Source organism: Erigeron canadensis, chromosome 4 (assembly GCF_010389155.1).
Source record: "Erigeron canadensis isolate Cc75 chromosome 4, C_canadensis_v1, whole genome shotgun sequence".
Lineage (NCBI taxonomy): Eukaryota > Viridiplantae > Streptophyta > Magnoliopsida > Asterales > Asteraceae > Erigeron > Erigeron canadensis.
Genome location: NC_057764.1, coordinates 4,446,604 through 4,467,983, shown reverse-complemented (window position 1 = coordinate 4,467,983; position 21,380 = coordinate 4,446,604). Strand labels below are relative to the sequence as shown.

General features: G+C 31.5%; 2 protein-coding genes and 1 pseudogene across 2 annotated transcripts; 1 reads left to right on the top strand and 2 right to left on the bottom strand.

Moving 5' to 3' along the window:
• Positions 1-1,057: 1,057 nt before the first annotated feature.
• LOC122595622 (protein real-time-like) lies at positions 1,058-6,768 on the top strand. The gene is made up of 7 exons (XM_043768026.1): positions 1,058-1,394; positions 1,502-1,619; positions 2,495-2,583; positions 2,901-2,947; positions 3,878-3,966; positions 5,339-5,472; positions 5,702-6,768. The coding sequence occupies exons 1-7, from the start codon at positions 1,263-1,265 to the stop codon at positions 6,365-6,367; spliced, it is 1,275 nt and encodes a 424-aa protein (XP_043623961.1). The 5' UTR covers positions 1,058-1,262; the 3' UTR covers positions 6,368-6,768.
• Positions 6,769-9,799: 3,031 nt separating this feature from the next.
• Positions 9,800-11,962, bottom strand: LOC122596862 (annotated as a pseudogene).
• Positions 11,963-13,164: 1,202 nt separating this feature from the next.
• Positions 13,165-14,046, bottom strand: LOC122596861 (putative F-box protein At3g16210). Its single transcript, XM_043769507.1, has 2 exons — positions 13,942-14,046; positions 13,165-13,851 (listed from the first exon to the last, which is right to left on the bottom strand). Exons 1-2 carry the CDS (start codon positions 14,044-14,046, stop codon positions 13,165-13,167), a joined length of 792 nt encoding a protein of 263 aa, XP_043625442.1.
• Positions 14,047-21,380: the final 7,334 nt, after the last annotated feature.

The following is a 21,380-nucleotide window of genomic DNA, read 5'->3' as shown; positions in this document are numbered from 1 at the left end:
ACTGCCCGTGAGTGCGTAGTAGTTAGTTCTTTGGTAGTTTTAGTTTACAAATATTAAAGCTCGATTTGGCACATTAGTGCTAAGTGTGTTTATTAGTAATCTCTAAATCATTATGTAGTAATGTTTTTATTTTACTGTATTGTATGTTATTTATTAATGAAATTTTAAGTGTGTTTTTATTAAATTATTGAAGTTGTATAAGTTAGAGGGTTAAAAGTGTATAATTAAATAGATGGTAGAATATTGGATTGAAAATGTAAAGTTATATAAATGGTGGGTCCTAGACTAGTCCTCGCATTGTGGGTGTTTTGGGGGATTAGTCTTTGGTTAGTCATTGGGCTGATGTGGAGCTGATGTGGTACTGACAGGGACTAGTTATTGGAGAATGAGTGTCTACGACTGTGAATGCTCTAAGTACATGACACATCTTTTTATATACGCATAATAAAGTATGTCTTATTTGCAAATGTGAATATCGTTGTAACCGTATGATGTGTAGTTGTAACTGTCTATTTTTATTAATAGATGTAATAACCATACCCAAAATCTTCGTGGGTTACATGTTTAAGATAAAAAAAAACTTTTAAAAAATTATTTTCATTTTTTCACTGAAAATTTTTTTTTATAGAGATTTTTTTCATATAAATTAGCATGTGAAATAGGTCAGAAATCTAAATTTAAAGAAAAGTTATTTATCATTGACTAAAGAAGAAACTAATTAAATACTACAACACAACTTAATTAATAATTAAAAAAAAAAAAGTAAACTAATACTCCATAATCTTTCATTAACTATTTTGACATTTTGGTTTGAAGTTTGAAGTGGCAAAGAAGAAAGAGGGTAAAAGTGGAAAGCAAAGAATAAATGGGGCCCAACAGTTGCCGTTACAAAATCTTCTTTCCTGCCGTCATCATCTTGACTCCCTCTCTCACACAATTCACATGCTTTCAGTCCACATAATAAACGGATTCCGTTAAACCTTATTATAAATATATCCTCAAACAAACACTACACATACATACAACACTACTATCTCTATCTCTCTCATTACTCACACATTAGTCACTCTCACTACTCAGTCTTCTCTATTTCATTCTTCAAGTGAAAGATTATTATTAATTAATTTATAAAAATATGAATGCGTAAAAAGAAAGGAAGGAAGTAACACAAAAAAACACAGAATCTCTGTTGTTTTTCTTTCTCATTTTAAAACATTATTATTTTGGGTTGCTTAAAATTTTAGCTACAACAACAACAACAAATGGGAAATAACAACAAAGATACTACTACTACTACTTCTTCTGTTCAACATCAACATCCCCATATTGATAAAACCAAAGTTGAAGCTGTTCTTCACCTTCTCAAAAAATCTTCTCCACTCACTCTCAAACAGGTTTCAATTTTCTATATCTATTTATCTATACACACATATATAATTTTTATTTGAATATTTTTCATCTGATTAATTACTTGCTTACATTTGTTTGTATATATATATAGGAGAAATATTGTAATGAAGCATGTGTTGGGAGATTTTTGAGAGCAAAAGGAGAAAATGTCAAGAAAGCTACTAAGCAACTACGTGCTTGTCTCTCATGGAGAGAAAACCTTGGCATTGGTATGTATCTTTTTTTTTTTATTGTAATTAATTGGAAATTGGTAAAAGTGTTTCATGTGATATTGTGAGAGACTTTTATTTTTTGATCTTAATTTTGATATTTTTGTTTTGTTTTTTATTTGAAAAATCGTATGTATGTGTTGACAAGTATTTTCTGTCCTATAAAAAGTACATCACATTCTTCATCATATACATGGGTTGTTCAAATTATTAAACATTTTGTTAAAAATGATCCTGATCAATACATGTGATTATTAGTTGACATTTGTTTTATTTAGTAGTTTTATGATTTTGTAATACTATCTAAAATAGAAAAAAGTAATTATAAATAAATACATAATGGAGTAGTAAATTCATGTGATTGTTTTATTGTTCTTTTTGTTTTTTGGGAAAATATTTAATAGATATTAATGTTGTTGATTTTGTAGAAAGAAATAAATTTAAATAAGAATCTAAATAAAAAAAAATATTCATCATATGCTAGTGATTAAAATATCATTACACATGATTTATAATAATAATTATATATCTCTGTAAAAGTAAAATCCTACTTTATGTAGCCATGGGAGTATAGTACAGCAGAATTTGAATCTCCCCTTTTTATACACATATACAATACATGCTTCTTTAGATATTATATATAGAGTGTAATAGCTTCCTTTATTTGTTCAAGCTTGTGACAAACCAAAAGAATCTTGCTTTCTGGTTTTGAATTACTTGCGCCATATATTAAAGTACTCAAAATTACTATCTTCATGATTAAAGTAATCTTTCTAAAAAGTAAATAAATTACCCTTTCACATTTTATTTTTTAACCTATGTTTTAAGTTTTGTCTCTAATGTTTTTTTTTTTTTTTTTTTTTTTTAAATTATAGATCATCTAATAGCTGATGAGTTTTCTGGTGAGATAGCTGATGGGATGGCTTATGTAGCTGGTCATGATGACCAATCAAGACCAGTTGTGGTATACATTTTCAAAGATTCTTATATTCAAATTTAAATGTTCCAATAATAGGAGTATATGTTACATTTAATGTTTATACTCGCACTTTCCTTTTATATACTAAATTTTTTTAATTACTACATCTTATCTATAAAAATAAGTTTGACTATATTAAAGTGTGTACCTTTTTTTTTTGTTGAAAAATCCGAGTATAACTATTTCTTAAAATTAATCATATCGACTACCTTAAGTATGTCATTATCAAACCGTTATTTACAAGTTAATTTGCTCTTAGTTTTACCTCCCTAATGATGATATCACGTTGATATGTGTTATAGATTTTCCGAATCAAGCAAGATTATCTCAAGTTTCGCTCACAAAAACAGTAAGTCTTTACTATGTTAGTTTTCTTTCTTTTTTTTTAACATTATATCATTATCAATTTTAATCAAACAAGATTATTTTAATCTTCACTCACAAAAACAGTAAATTCTTACTATGTTATTTTTTTGTCATTATCAAGACCATATGTTATTGTACAAAAATACTATATATATCCCGTGTGTGTAAATGTGTTACATATGTGGTCCTCTCGTTCAGCAAAGCATGTATTTGGGTCGCTTTGCAATGTCTGATAATGTCTATACGTTTTTGTCATTTATATACCATTTTAATGTAACTTTAAATTTCATATAAAACCTATATAAAGTGTTTCTACATATTTATATAGAAGTGGTAGAAACGACATATTTGACTTCTTTTATCCATAACAATTAGAAAGTTAGCAACATTTGTACTAAATATGCTACCAAATTATAACAAAAAAAAACTCACAACCGTGCTCAATCCCTTCGTCTTTCACAAGGTATATGTTGAAAATATTGAGATAACCTTATTCCTACCCAAAGGTAGCGAAACTGATTTTAAAAAAACCTCTGACCAATTTTACAAGAAGCGGTGATTAAAACTTTGATTTCCGCTTTTAAAAAGAGAGATTATTTAGCTGATCCGACTCTGTTTGTTGTATGCTACCATATATAATGTCACAAAAACACATTTGCAGGATATATAAATCATATCAAATTTGAATTCAAATGGTAACATATTGGAAAATAGAGGAAAAAGTTGTCATTGATTTTTATAGTAAAACCATTCCATAATACAAGAGAAAAATGAGAGTAAAAACAAAAGAAAAAAGTTGATAGAAAACTTTGCATGACACAGACATTATGTCTCTATATTATTAAATAAGTAATATTAGTATATAGATTAATGTATTTGTTAATGCTAATATATGATTCCTTTACATGTATAGGTTCACCCGTTTGTTGGTTTTCACTTTGGAGGTTGCAATCCAAACAATGGCAAAATCCGTAGAACAGTTGGTTGTCTTATTTGATGCAAGTAAGTCCTTCCATTTTGAAAAAATATACCTTATCATTTGACAATAGTTACACAATTCAAAAATATATTCTCCTAACTCTATATTTAAATACTATATGCTTCTCAAAAGGTCAAACAAGTTATCTTCACACACATGAAGTCAGTAAAACCTACTTAACAACAACATTATTATTCTATTATACTTGTATAGTATTTAATTAGAATAAAATATATGAAAACAGTTTCTTTAATCTCCCTGTCTATACTTTAATTACCCCTTTGATTGAATTTTGTTATTGTTATTGTGAGACGGACCAAAGGGTAAAGAAGTAACTTTAGAACATTATCTAATGGACAAAACATTTAAATGAGCTTTACGTCAGTTTGGATGTTGGAAATTAATGTACATTCTTCCAATGTTGTCCTTCCCAAAAACCATCGTTTTCACAGTCTGTTATGCTCCTTTGTCACAGTTTTTATATCACGCCCATTTCATTCCCTCATTTTTTTACTAATATATATCTCTGTCTTTAAATCCTAACTCACGCCTAATGACATAATTAATGTGTGATTAAAATCTGACTTTGATGGTGATTTTTATGTGTCTGAAAAAACTGGCAAGCTAAGCTTACTCAGTCTTGTTTCAGAAATTGCCGGAATTTCACCTATTCTGTTCCTCTCACATTAGTCAATACAGTCGTCCTAGTTTGTTCTTTTCTTGGCAAAAATTAGTTACATTTATATTTTTCTCTAAATATATGTCTAGCAAATGGTTACTTTTCTTTATGTATTGTAAGATTAACTTTATGTCACACTTTACTTTCCTTCAAGTCTTTATTTTCGACCATTTGTAAGAAAATTTAATAATGTGTAATCACTTGGTCACTTTCGTACTAATTTAAGCCAAACAATAAATTAATTGCATTAAGCACAATCAATCAAGTGTACTAAATTGAGATCGCATTATTATCAAAGAATAAATTAATTGCATTAAGCACAATCAATCAAGTGTATCGCATTATCTGATCCACAAGTGACTTCAATTGTCACTCATCACAAGTTAATCATTGACAAAGTCAACCACTTTTTTTGGTGGCCAATAATAACATTGTTGACCATTGCTATCATGGACATTTTGGTCCCAGGGACAACGTTAATATAGACAACACTAGCTAGTTGAGTCCAAATCCATCAAGCTTTTTATAATGCATCCTCTTTTTGTTTCAAATTTTCAAATTTTTGTTACTAGCTACCAACTACTACTTTTTTTTTTTGGAGTTTATCATACATATAAAATGGTTTTAACAAATTACTAAAAATAAAAACAAAATGAAGATGAGACAGAGTAGTATTGTAGTAGTACTGATGATGGTGATATAAAAATGAAATGCAGGCTTTTTCAGATCAGCATCAGGGTTTATGAACATATTGGTGGCAGGACTGAAAACCATAGGGGAGCACTATCCTGGTCGTCTCCACAAAGCTTTTGTCATTGACCCTCCTTCCCTTTTTCCATATCTTTGGAAGGTAACTACACATTTACCAACATCCCTCTATGCATACATTTGTACTACCTATATGTATATACATTTAGTATACTATTTATCATGTAACATTCCATGTTACTATATTCACAAAAAAAAAAAAAATAACTATTAACAACAAACTTTTATTTAATTAGATGTACAAATGCATATTTCTTGATGATAATATAATTGGAGATACTAATTTAATCTTGATGTTAATTAACATGTAGGGTGTCAAGGCATTTATCGAATTATCATCGATCACAACAACGGTGTCGTCGCTTGATTTTGATGATTTTCCCGACTTTAACCATTTTACGACGTACCCAAGAGCTGCATCGCTTCGATTTAACCCTTCGTCCGTGCCATCCAAGGGCAAAGTTGGCACATGTGCGTCTTCTAGATTTTCCTTCACCGTTTCACACCACTTCGACTCGCTAAAACCTTGGTATCTCACTTTGACAGACAAACCGTCTTTCAAAGTGGGTCCTACGTCCACCCCGGTGCTAGGACCGGCCCTTATATCCCCTGTTAATGCCCGTTCTTACTCATTTGCATCACCAACCGCAAGAAACATAAACTCAATGAGAAAAAGCTTTTTTCCTTCGACCCCGTTACCACAAAAAACCCAAATAATGGACCATTCGGCCATAAACCACCCACGAACCCCTAAACCGTCGTTTCTACACTCGCCTGCGCTCTTTTTCAAAAAAGAGGGCCAAGTAAGCAAGACCGAAAAGGGCCGTGAATCATTCCTACCATTTCTAAGATTCTATAGACGACCATATGATGAAATGATCTATAGATCAAAAATGAAGCCTCCACTAGGAGGTCTCATTTCAATTGTTTCTCCACAAATCAAACGTCGCCACATGTCCGTCTCTCAACGGTTTTGATAGCATCGATCAAAAAAGGAGTCGTACATATAGATATGATCACAAATTGACATTGACAATATCTCATCAAGTGTAATAATTTATATATTACTATATTTATATTTTTGAATATTTCCTATGTGACAAGGCAATATTAATGTTGCTTTGATATTATTTATGTCTAGTGCATTGATTGTGCTACAAATGTTTATGCTAAAGAGAGTGTAAAAAGAAATAGACGACGTGATAAGTGGGATGTGATTTAGCGTGCAATATTATATATTTTATTAATATTAATTTGGGATGGCAAAATGTATTGTACACGACGTGGTCGTAACGGTGAACACATGCATTGGAAATCGTTTCTTGTTTCCAAATAAATAAGACATTTAACAAGACGAAAGTCAATTTTTGTTTTGTTATTTTCTCTGTGTTTTACTACACTGTTTCATATCTTGGTTTGAGTTAATAAATATGGTTCCATGACTTTATTATATTATACTTTTTTTTTTTTTTTTTAAACATTCAAACTATTTATTGAAAGAGAAAACTAACGAGATGCTAAGAATACATGACAATACAAGTTTAGGAAAAAAAGTTTATTATATTATACTACTTAATATAATATCGTAATATCAATAAATATATGAAAAATTACTCTTAATTTATGATTTGTTACATGATATAATCATTGTAATTTGTAGACTTAACTAAGAATCATTTGGTAATGATTTTACAGCCCAATTAGTCTGAGACTTGGGGAATTGAGACTTGAATTTGGCTAACCATTTTACTATCGTTCATAAAAAAAAACACTAAGAATCGTGACCCAACAAGTCTTCAAATCACTTTTAAGTGTGTGTGTGGCTGCACAAAGATTCAATCTAGTTTGTCCTTGGTATTTAGTCCAACTGGACATTTAATGTCTCTTATGTCTTTTAGTCAAATGTTAGTCACGAGTTCAAAACATTTAAAAGGCATATTGGGAAGTCTTTGCCAACGAGGTGGAACATGGAGGTTTTTCTCTAGCATTAGCTAGTTTCCTCCAGAACGATAGTGGGACTTCCATTGCCAGTCATGCCCTCGGATTGACTGTGCTGGTGACGTGGTCGATCTCTACCGGACGATGAAGAGACATGTCGCTGAGTCCAATCATCACTGTTGTTCAAAAAGAAATGTTCAAATTCGTTTGAGACTACAAACTCTCATCGAGTTTGAGTTCATGCTCGAGATTTTAGAGCTTAAATAGCAATAATGTTAAATTTGTTGTAAATCGGTGTCACGAAACACTATCCTTAAAAAAATATTAGTTTCTGCTACTATAATGCTAGTGAACAGATTGTTTTTCTTGAATGCACCTCAATTTAGAAGATTTTATATTACAATGTATTTTGTCCTTCTTTTCTTCTTATATCAAATCATTAACGTGGTAATGTGTTGTAGAGGATCGTTATAAGTACCAATTAACCATGCCTGATGCTATTAAACTGAACTAGTTATATATATAGGCTAGCTTTGAGAATTAAGTATTAGAAAGGAAATATGTGAGTTAAGAAAAGTTTGAAATGAATAAACAAATGATGAGTTTTTGTGTGAGATAGCTATTTGTAAGAATTTGGTATGTAGATGGCAGAGAGGGTAAGTAGGAATATGTGTCGTGTGGTGGGTTGTTTGTTTATAAGTTCATAAAGTCAATATGGAGCTTCCCATACCCCCTTTCTACTTGTCTTTTGTTCCCATGTGTCTATACTTATTGATATTTGAATTAGTTAATTACAATACAACTATGAATTTGTATATTGTATTTGTGTATCTCTCTATATTTGTATATCCCCGTGTAAGTGTGTTTGTTATCTAAGTCTTGGTTGAGAGTGTACATACTAGCTAATTGCAGTCCCACATCAATCTGAATCAAGTCATCAATTCTAGCAAAATAGTCCAACAAAGTAAAACATAAAATCAAAATATTAAAATGCAAATAACTTATAAAATACAAGGGTTTTGAGTTTGCAAGTTGATGACTCGACCCTTGCCACAACGGTCTCCTTGTTTCAACCTTCGTTTTGACTAGTCACATGCCCAAGACGGAGTCCAGTAGCCCAAGTTGCAATCATTTTAGTGAAGCTCATTTGTTAATGCCATCTTGGCCTTTAATAAACAAAAGAGCTCGTTCCTCCACACTTGGACCCGCTGACCCGGCATCATTAATGTAGGCCAAAAAGGAATAAATTGAGAAAGTTATACAACAGCAAGGACGGACAATGTAATTAATTGTTGTGAAGGATGATTTAACTACACGAGTAAAACTGGTAAACCTCACTGAAAATTTGTGTAATTTGCTCTAAAAGTGGAATGGATGAATAAATGGTTAAAAAAATAAGGCAGGCACACGCAACACTCTTAAGGAAGAAATTAAACAAAAACTCTTGACACCTACTTTTACAATTTTAACACATTCGTTGTTTGCTTCATGAATTACCGGAAAACACATTGGTGTGGGCTCATGGTTGGTGTATTATGAGCCACCACGGACCAGTACTGTGTCCTCTCTTATCATGGGCCATTTGGGTATATTAAGTGTTTCACATATCTAAAATGTATATAATTGAACAACTTTTAGACAACTTTACTAGCTAGGAAGTATACATATATACAACACATTATTACAAGGGAAAAGAGAATATAAGGCTGTCGGGTATGTAAGCTTAGGTGTGGAACCCCTCACATACTAATATTTTATTATTTATTGTTTAATGAATAAATGCATGGACTCCTATGATTTTTATGGATTAAAAAAACAATATGTGAGTGTTCCACACCTAAGCTTACATACCCGACAGCCTTATATTTTCATCCCCTTTATTATAAACCAAGAGTTACAACAGGTTGATAACTATCTGTTTTTATTCTAAAATCCAAGATTACCACTGCTTAGGAAAGCTACACCCAAAACAAAAAAAGAAACATAAAAAAAATAAACCCATCCTATGCACATGGTAGAATAAAAAAAGAACATAGTCAGAACTACTGAAATAATATCAGTGTTATTTGTTGTGATTATGAGCTCCATGGCATATAGGATAAAGCCATATATATTGAAGTCTTCATTGGATGAAAGTGTGTTATGTTTATAGGATCTGATAGTGATAGTGATTTGACTTTAGAGTTTGGTCCCGCTTGTTTGATGTTTATTTGTGGTACTAGTACTTGAATCGCTTATTAATGTCAATTGGGACACCTGAAATTTGCTACATATAATAGGTTCAAAATAGTCAGAAACTCATAATTTCAAACATCTTTTTAGATGTGTACTACTGTCTCAAAAGAGTAGATACCTTCCATGAAAAATATGTCTAATACATATGGAAAACAAAATGAATGTGTAATCTCTGATTAGGTTTTGTTGATTATAATTATATGATCATATTTATATGTATTAGCGTATGAGTCAGACTAGGTAAAATTTGGGGGTGTAAACGAGACAGGACCCTTTGCATGCGAGCTCTCTAATGCAGTACCATCTGAGGTCCAATACGGAGATTCACTTTGTCCAAGATAAATCTCATCTGTTGAATGTCTAGACAAAACCTCTAAACTCCTATTAATGTTTGGAACTGGCTGGTGATTGTTTTCGAAAATCCCTTTTCAGGGCCCGACTCTAGCTCAGCATATTCTGGTGTATTTGGCTTTGGCATGAACCTACGTACGGCTCACAGTTGGGCGGTTAGGGAGGTAACCCGCATAAGGGTATTGACAAAAATTTACTGCTGGGTGGAGAGCTGATGCGATCCATATGATATGATGGTGGTGCATGAGTCAATTAGCTCAGCTTGTGTTTGCATTTGAGGCCATCATGGCTCATCTTGCTTGTCACCATGCCCCTCGGTTCTTAACTCCATCCACCATGATTGGAATTCATCGATTTTAACCATTTCATCAGAGTCATAATATACACAGCAATAGTCATTAAGTCGTTAACTCATGTTTGAATTGCTGACCAAATCCTTAGCCCATCAACTGCAATTGGGTAGTCTTCTAGCAGTTTTAATCCATGGGGTTGGCTTGCATCCTTGACAGCTACACCCCTATGTATAATTCACAAGAATTAAAGTTATTTATGCTTCTTACGGGCAATGTCAGTTTGGGTTGACCTGTGAACCCATTTGAAAATTTTAATTATCTTTCATAATGTGCTAATGTATACTTGTGTCTAATTACCTCTTTAGTAGATCAGCAGGCAGAGCCTGCTCGGTGAAGACCCAATTCTTATAAATAACAGCAGACATTTCCATTAAGTGTTTATGTTCATTGTATCACGAAAATGTGGTTTTAGTAGCTTGTGTATCGGATGAAGCACACTTAGTTGTCGATTTGTAAGCTATTATAAATGGTTCTATCACTGCATACAGCCTGTATCCACCAAACAAATATCAGAAGACTCGAAAAAATAACCAATAATTATTACGAGTAGTAGATAAAAGTAGTAATGTAACACCAGTGGCTAATAAGTTGATATTGCAGCACAAGCTTTGGCTAACTGCCATATGGTGCCTTCAACGCCATCCTCACAAGGAGTATAGACCTCGCTGGTGCAACCCTTGCTGTCCGCCTCAGTGTTTGGCAAGCTTAAATCAATGGCTAGTGGCTTAAGTGTGCCATCATCTTATAGCAAGAGAACTGTTCGGGTTGCATATATCTTTGAACCCGTAGTGTTGATTCTTTTTAGATACGGCATCAATTCATCGTGGTGATCCAGGATGAACAGTTTCTTATCGTCCAAAGCCTGTAAAAACAAAATATATGTGTGTATTATGCATATGAAAACATATAGCCACGCTGGTTTTATAACGGGTCAAGTGGGTTCAGGTCGAAACAAAAATATTTGTTTCAAAATGTCTGATATGTGCCGAAGTTGGCTCAAATATTTTTGTCCAATACACACAAATTTGAATCTCAAGACGTACTTGTTCTACCGTTAGTCCATTCATGTTTGGTTCAAGCTTGTTCTGCCGGATCTAGATTGCTAGCTGGTGGAGAACACAAAAGTTCAAAATGCTAAGTTGTTGTCCAAAAGGTAAACAAAAGACTTTGAATAAACATACTTCAAGTCGACGAATGACCACAGGGTTAACTCCGGCAAGCATTTTTCTTCCAAATTCTTCATCTGTTCGCCAAGCTGTGTTATCTGGAAAGGTGTATGAGATACTATTTCAATCTTTGTTGCCATATGAGAAATTATCACAAAGATAATATAATCTTTGTTGTACTGCTGTGGAGACATATATTCACCTCTGATAACGTCGGGCATTAGAAATGCATGAGGCTGCTCGCCATCACAACGTAAGAGTTCTTTGATCAACTGCAAATGATCGCACTTTCTAATCTTGCCAACTGTGTGTTTTGGGAGCTTAATCCCACCTTGGTAAAGCTTCAACACGTCTTCAAACGAATCAATCTCATTAAAGGTTTTTTTTTATCAAATATGGCCTTAACCCAAGGACGAACCACTTTGCCTATGGATTTGGCTGCATAACCTAAGAAATATGAGAACTTGATATGCGTGAAACCTTCATCACGGGGCACAAAAATTTTGCAGGAGTACCAATTATCATTCATGTCTCATTTGTCTTCAATTCTGAGCCTAAATTGATTATATCCTCTACTGTTCTATTGATTTAGCCGGACTCGTGGCTTTTCTCCTTCAACAAGCTGCTGATATTTTTCGGTCTCAGTTTAACATGAAATTAATTAAGCAATATGTAATGGACAACATTGATATAAATCTTAATTATCTTCCTGCAAGATCCAACTTAGTTAATTGGAACATTGATATTCCGGGTAACCTTTCTGATATATGATGGGAAACTTGTCGCAACCATTGGCAACTCGTATTTAGGAACTCACTCAAGGATGTCCTCTTTTAATGACATAGAATGCCACGATGGCAGATAACAGGAGAATGAACGCCCAAACTAACGATGCTACCTTTTATCGTCTTATGATACCTGTTTTAGGAATATTATGCATTTAACCCTAGAAACTCAAGATAGAAGAAGCACCATTGCCCTGTTATCTCTGATTGCTCAAAAACTCAAATCTGGCACTCATTCTTCTGATTAACTGAGATAAATAAGAGCGAGTAAAAAACACTTGCAATTAATGCATTACAATATATTTTTGTTGTAGAAGTGTGACACTAGTAGGGAGCATAAGGAATAAGTATGAAACAGCTAACTCGGCAATGTATGTGTTAATAACTAAGATCAGTGTTCGATTTTATGGCAATATATGTGTTGATAACTAGTGCGATAACAGGTGATACATGAGTAATTAGTATAAAACAGCTAAATCGATCAAATATTCAAATATATACTATGTAATAAAAAAAAGGAGCATATAAAGTACATTATATTCTTTCTAATTAGTACATATATAATTGGAGCCGGGTTTACAAAAAGAATCCATGTTTAATCCTTTTTGATGGGGAGATACAAGACTCCTCACATAGATTGGGGCTTGAATAGTGTTGGACGAAACAAGTGGTTCCTCATCGATCGAGTAGTATTCCTTATAGGGCATCGTTACTCATGACATAATCATGTGGCAACGATTCCCAATAAGATTGTTGTTGGCTTCTTCTGAAAACCCACATATTGGGGGGACTACTTGAATCCTGCCATTTTTCTTCATGAAGAAAGAGAGAGTCGTCGACGACCCCCAGGGTGTACAAAAAACCGTCCTTATATAGAGAGAGGTCGTCTGGCAGTTGAGTTTTTGTAAATTTCTCGGTAGATAAATTAAAAGAAAAAATGGCTAGCTCATCTGTCCGACAATAATTCGTAAGCCCAGTGAAGTGCCCCGTCACATAAAATGCCTGAAACACTATTAATAGTAGGTGGAAATTGATATTCTCCAACGAATTTCCAACGACATGTTTTCAGTGAAAAAACATAGAAACGTTTAGCATACGAGGGTGGTTTATTCGCCTCCATGTACCCGACTACGATCTTGTAGTCACTGTTGGATGAATCATAACCGAAACCCCAAACCAGATCCCACCTGCGGTGGGTCTTGGGAAGAGGTTCGGGTGTGGGTTCGAGTATTTTCAAGAACCGTCTAGTAAAAGGATTGGTCACCACTAGTCGAAATTCCTTAGGAGAGACGCAGACAAGACCATTGGCACAACCAGCAACAAAAGACTTATTCTTAATAAGAAGAGGGAAACTCGTGGACCCCATATAGATCCTTTTTGTAACTTGAGGGTCATCGTTTTCGTTACGTTTTATTAGATAAGATTCGGCAAAACGACGAGTGTTGATTATAGAATTCCATGATTTACAAACGCGTTTACATCTTATGATCAGATCTTTCGCATCCAATCGAATGAGGATCTGCTCCATCACGTCATCATCAATATTATCAGCCAACACCTCCGCCATTGGATCATTTGGAATTGAATTTTCGATCTGTGACTTACTTAGATTAAATATCTCCACCGAACATACCTATAATACCCTTAATGAAATTATTAACAACATAAATCATCCAACCCTTAAATTAACTACAATGCCTCCTTTTATATTAATAATAATCACGCCACAATCGACACCGCCGTCGTCACTACCACCACCTGCCACTGCCACCATCGCACCGTCGTACCGCACGGGCATTTGACTGGTGCCTAATAAAGCAAATCTCATTTTTTTTTATTAAACTTTAAACCTTTGATATGTCTAGAACACCCTTACATAAAACTAAAAATTTTCACATCTCATATTCCACCAGTGCTCATTTATGTAAACATACGCTTTTCATTAACTACACCATTCTTTTACATTAACTAATTTTACATTAATAACCATACCGTTAACGCCATCATCACTTGTCACTGTTCCGACGTACATTGCGCGAGTACCCCTCTTGTATATTTAAAATAAAAGCTTAAACTAGATAGATTTAAAAAACTAATCTGTTTTTATAAAGGAAAAAACCATATGTATGTGTTGGTACATAATTTTAAGGCCTTTAAAACTTTGAAAACTTTAATTGTTTTACGCTTAAGTAGCCACTATTCAGGTTAGTTGGCGCTTTGTTATTGTGGTAATGGTATTAAAATTATCAAGAGTGGTGATTGATTATATATTAGGGGCATTCGATGGGTTTTATCCTAAATACTTTAAATAAAAACGAGAGAATGGTACCCACGTGTTGCGGCGGTGATGGAGGTGATGGTGAGGTGGTGATGTAATGGCGGTGATGGGGTGATCTACCTGGCGGACTCCGTCCTTAGCCATACAGGCTCCGCCTTCGGATTTAAAAATTCGTCGAAAGTATATCGAATGAAATCTCTAATGAAAGAGCATGGAGTTTTAAGAACACCCACATAATTTTTATAACTTATCAATGTACGGTTTTTGAGATAAAAGATTTTGAATGAATTAGAGGAATAAATGATTTATGGTGAAGTGAGAAAAAAATGACTGGTTGAGATTTGAGGAAAGAGAAAGAGTAATATAGTTATTTTAGGTAAAAGAAATGACTAATCCTCCTAACAAAGTAACCTAAAAATCCTTTTAAAACTTTAAGAAGGTGACAGTGGTATCTACTAATCCTCTTTCCTAACCTTGTTCTCTGACTTTTCCACATGTCATCATCAAATAGTTAGGAGGATCTTTAAGCTATTTAGTTAGGATGATTAATCATTTACTTTTAAGTAAATATAAAATTGATAGGAGGAACATTTTGGAAAAGTAAATGTTGAAACTTAAAATTTAGATATGGGTTTTTTGTCGTATAATATCTAACATCTAACAATATATATATATAGCAAGGTCCTAAATTCATTCCTAAACAAATAGGACCCCTTAGATGGATTTCATCTTTGATTTAGGACCATTAGATCATATTTAATTATTTCATTTTTATTAAATGACAATATTAATACTTGTATTTTATATAATTAGACGAAAAATACCCCTCACCATAATTTCTTCTTATCAAAAAAGTATATCTTCCCTTCTAAATTTAAATCAGTAAAAATTCCTTTCTAAATCTAAATCATGTATCGTAAACGATACTATTATTTATATAATTATTAAAACAGTAGGAAACCGAATGATTTTAGAGCATCTTTAACTTAAAACTATCTTATAATATTGCCACATAGGATTAATCCTATGTGTCATCCCCATATTTTTCTCTACAATATTAATCTTTATATTGGAATTAAATATAAAAAAAAAGTGAAATAAATTTAAAATCATTATAAAAACATCATATCTTTTTTATAAATGATTCTACCCTACGACAAAGTTTAGAAAATTAAACTATGAAATTCATTTGATTTGTTAATATACTCCGTATTCTTTAATTTGAATGATTTAGATATTTTTAATTACTATATAAATATAGAGGATATATAAATAAAGAAATATTTTTAATTACTATATAGATATAGAGGATATATAAATAAAGAAACTAATTAAACATTCAAAAAAACCTAAATTACTTTAATAACAGAATTTTAAATTTATAGGAAATATATATAGATTTCTTACCCAATTCTTAAATCATCTGTCCTAAGATATGCGTATGTATATATAAATAAATGAATGAATGTAAACAACGTAAATTTTTGTATTGCTTTCTTACGACTCAAAGTGAATGTAGTTATGGTTTTTAGGTTTTATATTTTCATGCAAATTAGTTTACTATATTAATATGAATTGGTTGTTTATATAAACAGATTTCAAGCTGGATGTTTTTTTTGGATGTTTTTTAGACCATTGAAATACTATTAAGTTGTTCCTTGAAATCGATGGTTTTTTGTGTATGTTATTTTTGTTAGATTTTCGTTAACTAGACATAGAGGTTGCAGATTCTTGGTGAATAATAATTTTTTAAAACATCATTATACGAAAGAACTAGATATATTCATTTTTGTGAGTAATAAATGTGATTTTTTTTAAAGTCGATTATTTTATTTTTTAACTTTGTAAACTGTAACAGTTAGATTCTATTTTTTAAAATTTCTATTTAAATAGCTAGCAAAATAAACAACACAATAAAATTACAATAACTAGATCACATTTTATTGATTGTCAATGTTAAAAGTTTTAAAAAATAAATTCAACATCCACGCATCGCGTAGGTAAAAGACCTAGTAATAATAATAAAATGATAATATATACATGTACACCATACTTTCTCTTACCCAAAAAAAAATAGTCTACATGTTTCTTTTCAAAAAGATCGACATTATCAACTCCGTTTCTTATATTTTTTGCTTTTCATGGCTCTTAGCTATTTTTCATCATCCTTTTAACACTAAAATAGGATTCTATTTTTTTTAAAGGAGTCCTAAATTATTTTGTAAAGAAATAAAAGTTGTTAGCTGAGTACAATTTTTAGTTGCAATTCTTAAACCAAAATAATTATATGATTACATAATCTATTATCTTTATTACTATATAAAAATTATATCCTAATATTAAAAAGTTAAGATTTTTGTGACATGCGAAATTACTATTTTACCCTTAATTAATTAACTTACACAATCATTCTATTATCTTCTAAAATATATTCAATACTCTTTTAAATCAAATATCTTCATTATCAAATACCTATACAACTTGACGCATAATAATGCTATCCTAAAAGAAAAAAAATTTCTTTTAAGTATGAATAATTTTAATAATATTTATTCAATAGTTTATTTTAAGATTCGTTGCCTACTCGGGCATGCTATTGACACCAAGGAATTTGACTATTGACACCATACCTCAAAAGGGGCGAATTTCGCCCCTTCTGACTAGAAAATCCGCCCCTTCTGCTAGTGACGGTCAACCTTTATTCAACGCCATTAATTACTTTTTACTTTTACCTTAGGCAGAAGGGGCAAAATATCTTAGGCAGAAGGGGCGAATTCGCCCCTTTTGGGTATGTGTTTAAATTTCACATCCGTGTATACCAGAGGTGAGCAAAAACCAATCCAAAAAATCAAAAACCGAAATAAAGATAAAATCGAACCAAGAAAACCGTAAACCAAATAAAAGGATTGGTTTGGTTTTGGTCTTCTAGAATCCAAAAGGATCGGTTCAGGTTTCGGTTTCATGTATAAAACCGACAGTAAAAACCGAACCGAACCGAAATCATATATGTTTTAACTTATTATATATTTGTGTTCTAGTGTTAATATTTGATACATGGTCATATGGTTCATTCAAACATTAAAGAAGAAGATGTGGATGTATCAATGTAGTCACTATGTTTGGAAACGAGAACATGATTACAATAGTTTTATTCATGCAATCTTCTTTCATTGTTGTTAATATCTTTGAAGGTATCTTCTGGTAGTTTAGATTAACCTAGCCGTTATGATTCTTTCGTCATCAATACTCTTATTTTTACTATCTTTGATTCGGAAAACAAAAAAAAATTCAAAAAAAAACCTCGATAAAACCAAACCAAGAAAACCGAATCAACGGATTGGTTTGGTTTTGGTCTTCTAGAAACCAAACGAATCTGTTCAGCTTTCGGCTTCATATATAAAAACTGACGGTAAAAAACCGAACCGAACCAGAACCATATACGTTTTACAATTATAAAAAATTATTGTTTTAATGATATAATATAAAAACATATCATAAATTTGAATTATACTTTTTAAAGTCATTTTTTTGATAATTTTTTTACATTATATTGTTTCTTTTTGTTTTATGTCGTACATCTTATAAAATTATAAGTTTATATCGGATTTTTATCATATAACTTAATCATTATTTGCTATAAGTATTTAGTTTTACATCATTATTATCGTATGATATTTAAATTAAAGATATTGCCAATATTTATAGAACGCCTAGAATATAATAATCAATTTTTTTTTCCGTAAAAATGGCAACACCACCAGCATTTTTCAACGTCTAATCTATGTTTGTTTAATTACGATAATATAAAAATTTAACATGTCACTACATATCTCTAATATGTAAAACTTTTAGCAGGTAATATCTATATTTAATTTTATACCGTCACAAAAGATATAATTAACATACATATATCTTACTAATAACTTTTGATACAAAATATTTTTTAAAACAATAGTACATTTAAATTTCAACATGTCTTATTTATAACTATTAATTATATTATAAGTCATAACGATAACTTAATATGTTTAATCTGCGTGTTACGCGGGAAATAATCTAGTTATACATAGATACCAAAATGTGGATAAAACATAACGTAGTTGTTAACTTTTCATTAGTAGAGTATACATGTTTATTCTCTCTACAACAAAGAACGTTCATGGAGGGTTCTCCTCCCTTTATCATTTAGTGTGATTAAAGATGTGACTGCTTACATCTTTGATGAGAGACACGTTATTTAGAAATTTCTTTCTCAATCCATCTAAAATACCTTGCGCATCCAGATTTAAGTAATACTGTCTCCATACGCATTCTTCTTCAACTATAGACAAACGTCTAGGAAACGCATGACCATACAATTCATCTGTGTCATGATTATGTGTATGATCTATCACATTTACTCTCCAACCACATGCCTTTGAATAATGACCTTGCAATTTGAATGGACATTTACATTTTTTCGATAAACTTTGTCTGATGTCCGTCCTTCTCTTACGGTATACTCCACCACCATCACACATGAGTAATATCATAAAAATATCATCGACTGCATTTTTGTTTGATTTACCCTTGACTAGGAAATCAAAAAATATTTTATATATATAGTTATGACATTACTACAAAAATGTAATTAGGACACCCTAAATAAAACCTGCTATTATTATTGACCCAGACATATTAAAGCCACCTAAATAGAGAACCCCCCCCAAATGGAACCCACTATCCTTATTAATCGAATCATATTAAGGCCACCTAAACAAAAGCCACTTTTCTTATTGACCGGGACATATTAAAGGAACTAAAACAATAGCCCTAAATAAAACCCGCTTTTATCAACTCTGGTCATATCAAAAACACTTTTACGAATCCTAGTAAAACCCCAAGTTGAATAGAATTTGATTTTTGGTACCATGGCCAACGTCCCACCCAATTTCTTCTTAAATGTTTTTTAACATTGGTCTCTTTCCCTTCCTCAAATTAGATTTCCTCAAAATCAAAATCATACCCTTCAAAAAATTGATCAAAATCATATAGTCTATTTCCATTTTCCTTAGCTCCTTTTAACTCCATTGAATTCAAATGTTTCGTTGAGCGTCTCACAATCATGTATGTCTTTCTTATCTCTTTCAAATTAGCCTCCACTGATTATTAGGGTTGACATTGTCGAATAAAAGGGGCGAATCCGCTAATGTCTTTCGACCCTTCTGACATGAAATTGTCGGATAAAAGTGACATACGGGTAATAGGGGTATGGGAAAAAGTGTGGGGTCAGATGGGGCAAATTTCGCCCCTTTTACTTAAAAATTCGCCCCTTCTGTCAAAAAACTCGCCCCTTCTGCTCTGATATGTCAGGTTGAAGTAACGTAAAGTTGACAACAGTATGATAAAAAGTGTAAGGTCAGATGGGGCGAAATTCGCCCCTTCTCCTCCTAAAATCCGCCCCTTCTGAGAGGTGTCAATAGACAAAAAGAGGTGTCAATAGGAAGCCCCTTTCTAAATCGCTGAACAGTTTTGACATTTTCGAAAATATACAAAAGGTAAAAAGAAAAAAGAAAAGGAAAAGACTAAAAGTGAACAAAAAAGATAACAAATGTTGACAACCTTGACGGAGAAAACCTAACACCATTATTGCGGGGTCAAAAAGTGAAAAAATACCAAGTTTAAGGTTTTTCTTGCTATTCTTTCATTTTAAAGACGAAAAGTTTAAAACGTGTCAAGTCCAAAAACGAAAAATGCAATTTACTCAAATATATTGTCACCATTGACTTATATTGGTCAATCATAACATTAATCATTTTATTTTAAATATTTAAACAAAGGGAAATGATTAATCCTCCTAACAAAATAGCCTAAAAATTCTCTTAACTATTGGATGATGATATGTGAAAAAATCAGGGAGCAAGATTAGGAAAGAGAATTAGTGAATACTACATGTTATTTTCTCAGAGTGATAGATAATTTTTAAGCTATTTTGTTAGGAGGATTAGTCATTTTCCTTAAACAAAATATAACTTTATGTATTTAAATGATATTTTTAATGTATATAGTAAATAGTAATAATAATAATAGTAATAATAATAATAATAGTAATAATAATAATAATAATATATTATTATTATTATTATTGTTATTATTATTATTAATTTAAATAGCAAGTTAGTAGTTAATAGTCAATTTCATTTTCAATTATTGATCATCTTGAATATTAAATTATCACTTAATACAATAATTCTTAAGTTATACTGATTGTTAATTGGAAAACAAAATCATATAGCCTTAAATTTCTCAAATATATAGAGAGTTGGTAGTATATTATTTATATCTAAACTTTGATTGTTATTGTAATAGTCCTCAATGAAAGTTTATTTATTTATAAAGTAACCCGTTTTAATATGATATTAATTAAATTGACATTAGGATACTAACTAACCCATTCTCAACAATTTTTTTATCAATATTTGTTAATTTAACATGTAAATAATTATATATGTCTATTCGTGTAATACGCGGACCAATAATCTACATGCGCGTGATTAAAGATCGATTAATACTATGTTAGATCATGTAAAATTGTTTACATTCTGAGTTACTAACCCTTATTAATTATACAATAATTATACATATTGTTTTGGAGTCCAAATGCTTTTATAGAACTTCGATGCTGATAATATATATATGTACATTTTTAATCAATGAAAACTTCAAATAAATGCTAAAATGTGTTACTATGTGTTACTACTTACCATATTTTCTTAAATGATATTCTGTTTGATCGTCTATATCATATATTTTCATTCCTCATTTCATAATCATCACACATTAACTGAATTAAATATTTGCATTGTGGTTGTTGATATTTCTTTTAAATTACATAAAATGGCTCA

What these genes read in the sequence shown, in the direction of transcription:
- LOC122596861 (XM_043769507.1), bottom strand. Translation starts at nt 14,046, where the DNA reads ATGAGATTTGCTTTATTAGGCACCAGTCAAATGCCCGTGCGGTACGAC. An exon ending in ACGGCGGTGTCGATTGTGGC is followed by an intron (nt 13,852 to 13,941) that starts GTGATTATTATT and finishes AGGGTATTATAG; the next exon opens with GTATGTTCGGTGGAGATATT.
- LOC122595622 (XM_043768026.1), top strand. Translation starts at nt 1,263, where the DNA reads ATGGGAAATAACAACAAAGATACTACTACTACTACTTCTTCTGTTCAA. An exon ending in CTCCACTCACTCTCAAACAG is followed by an intron (nt 1,395 to 1,501) that starts GTTTCAATTTTC and finishes ATATATATATAG; the next exon opens with GAGAAATATTGTAATGAAGC. An exon ending in GAGAGAAAACCTTGGCATTG is followed by an intron (nt 1,620 to 2,494) that starts GTATGTATCTTT and finishes TTTAAATTATAG; the next exon opens with ATCATCTAATAGCTGATGAG.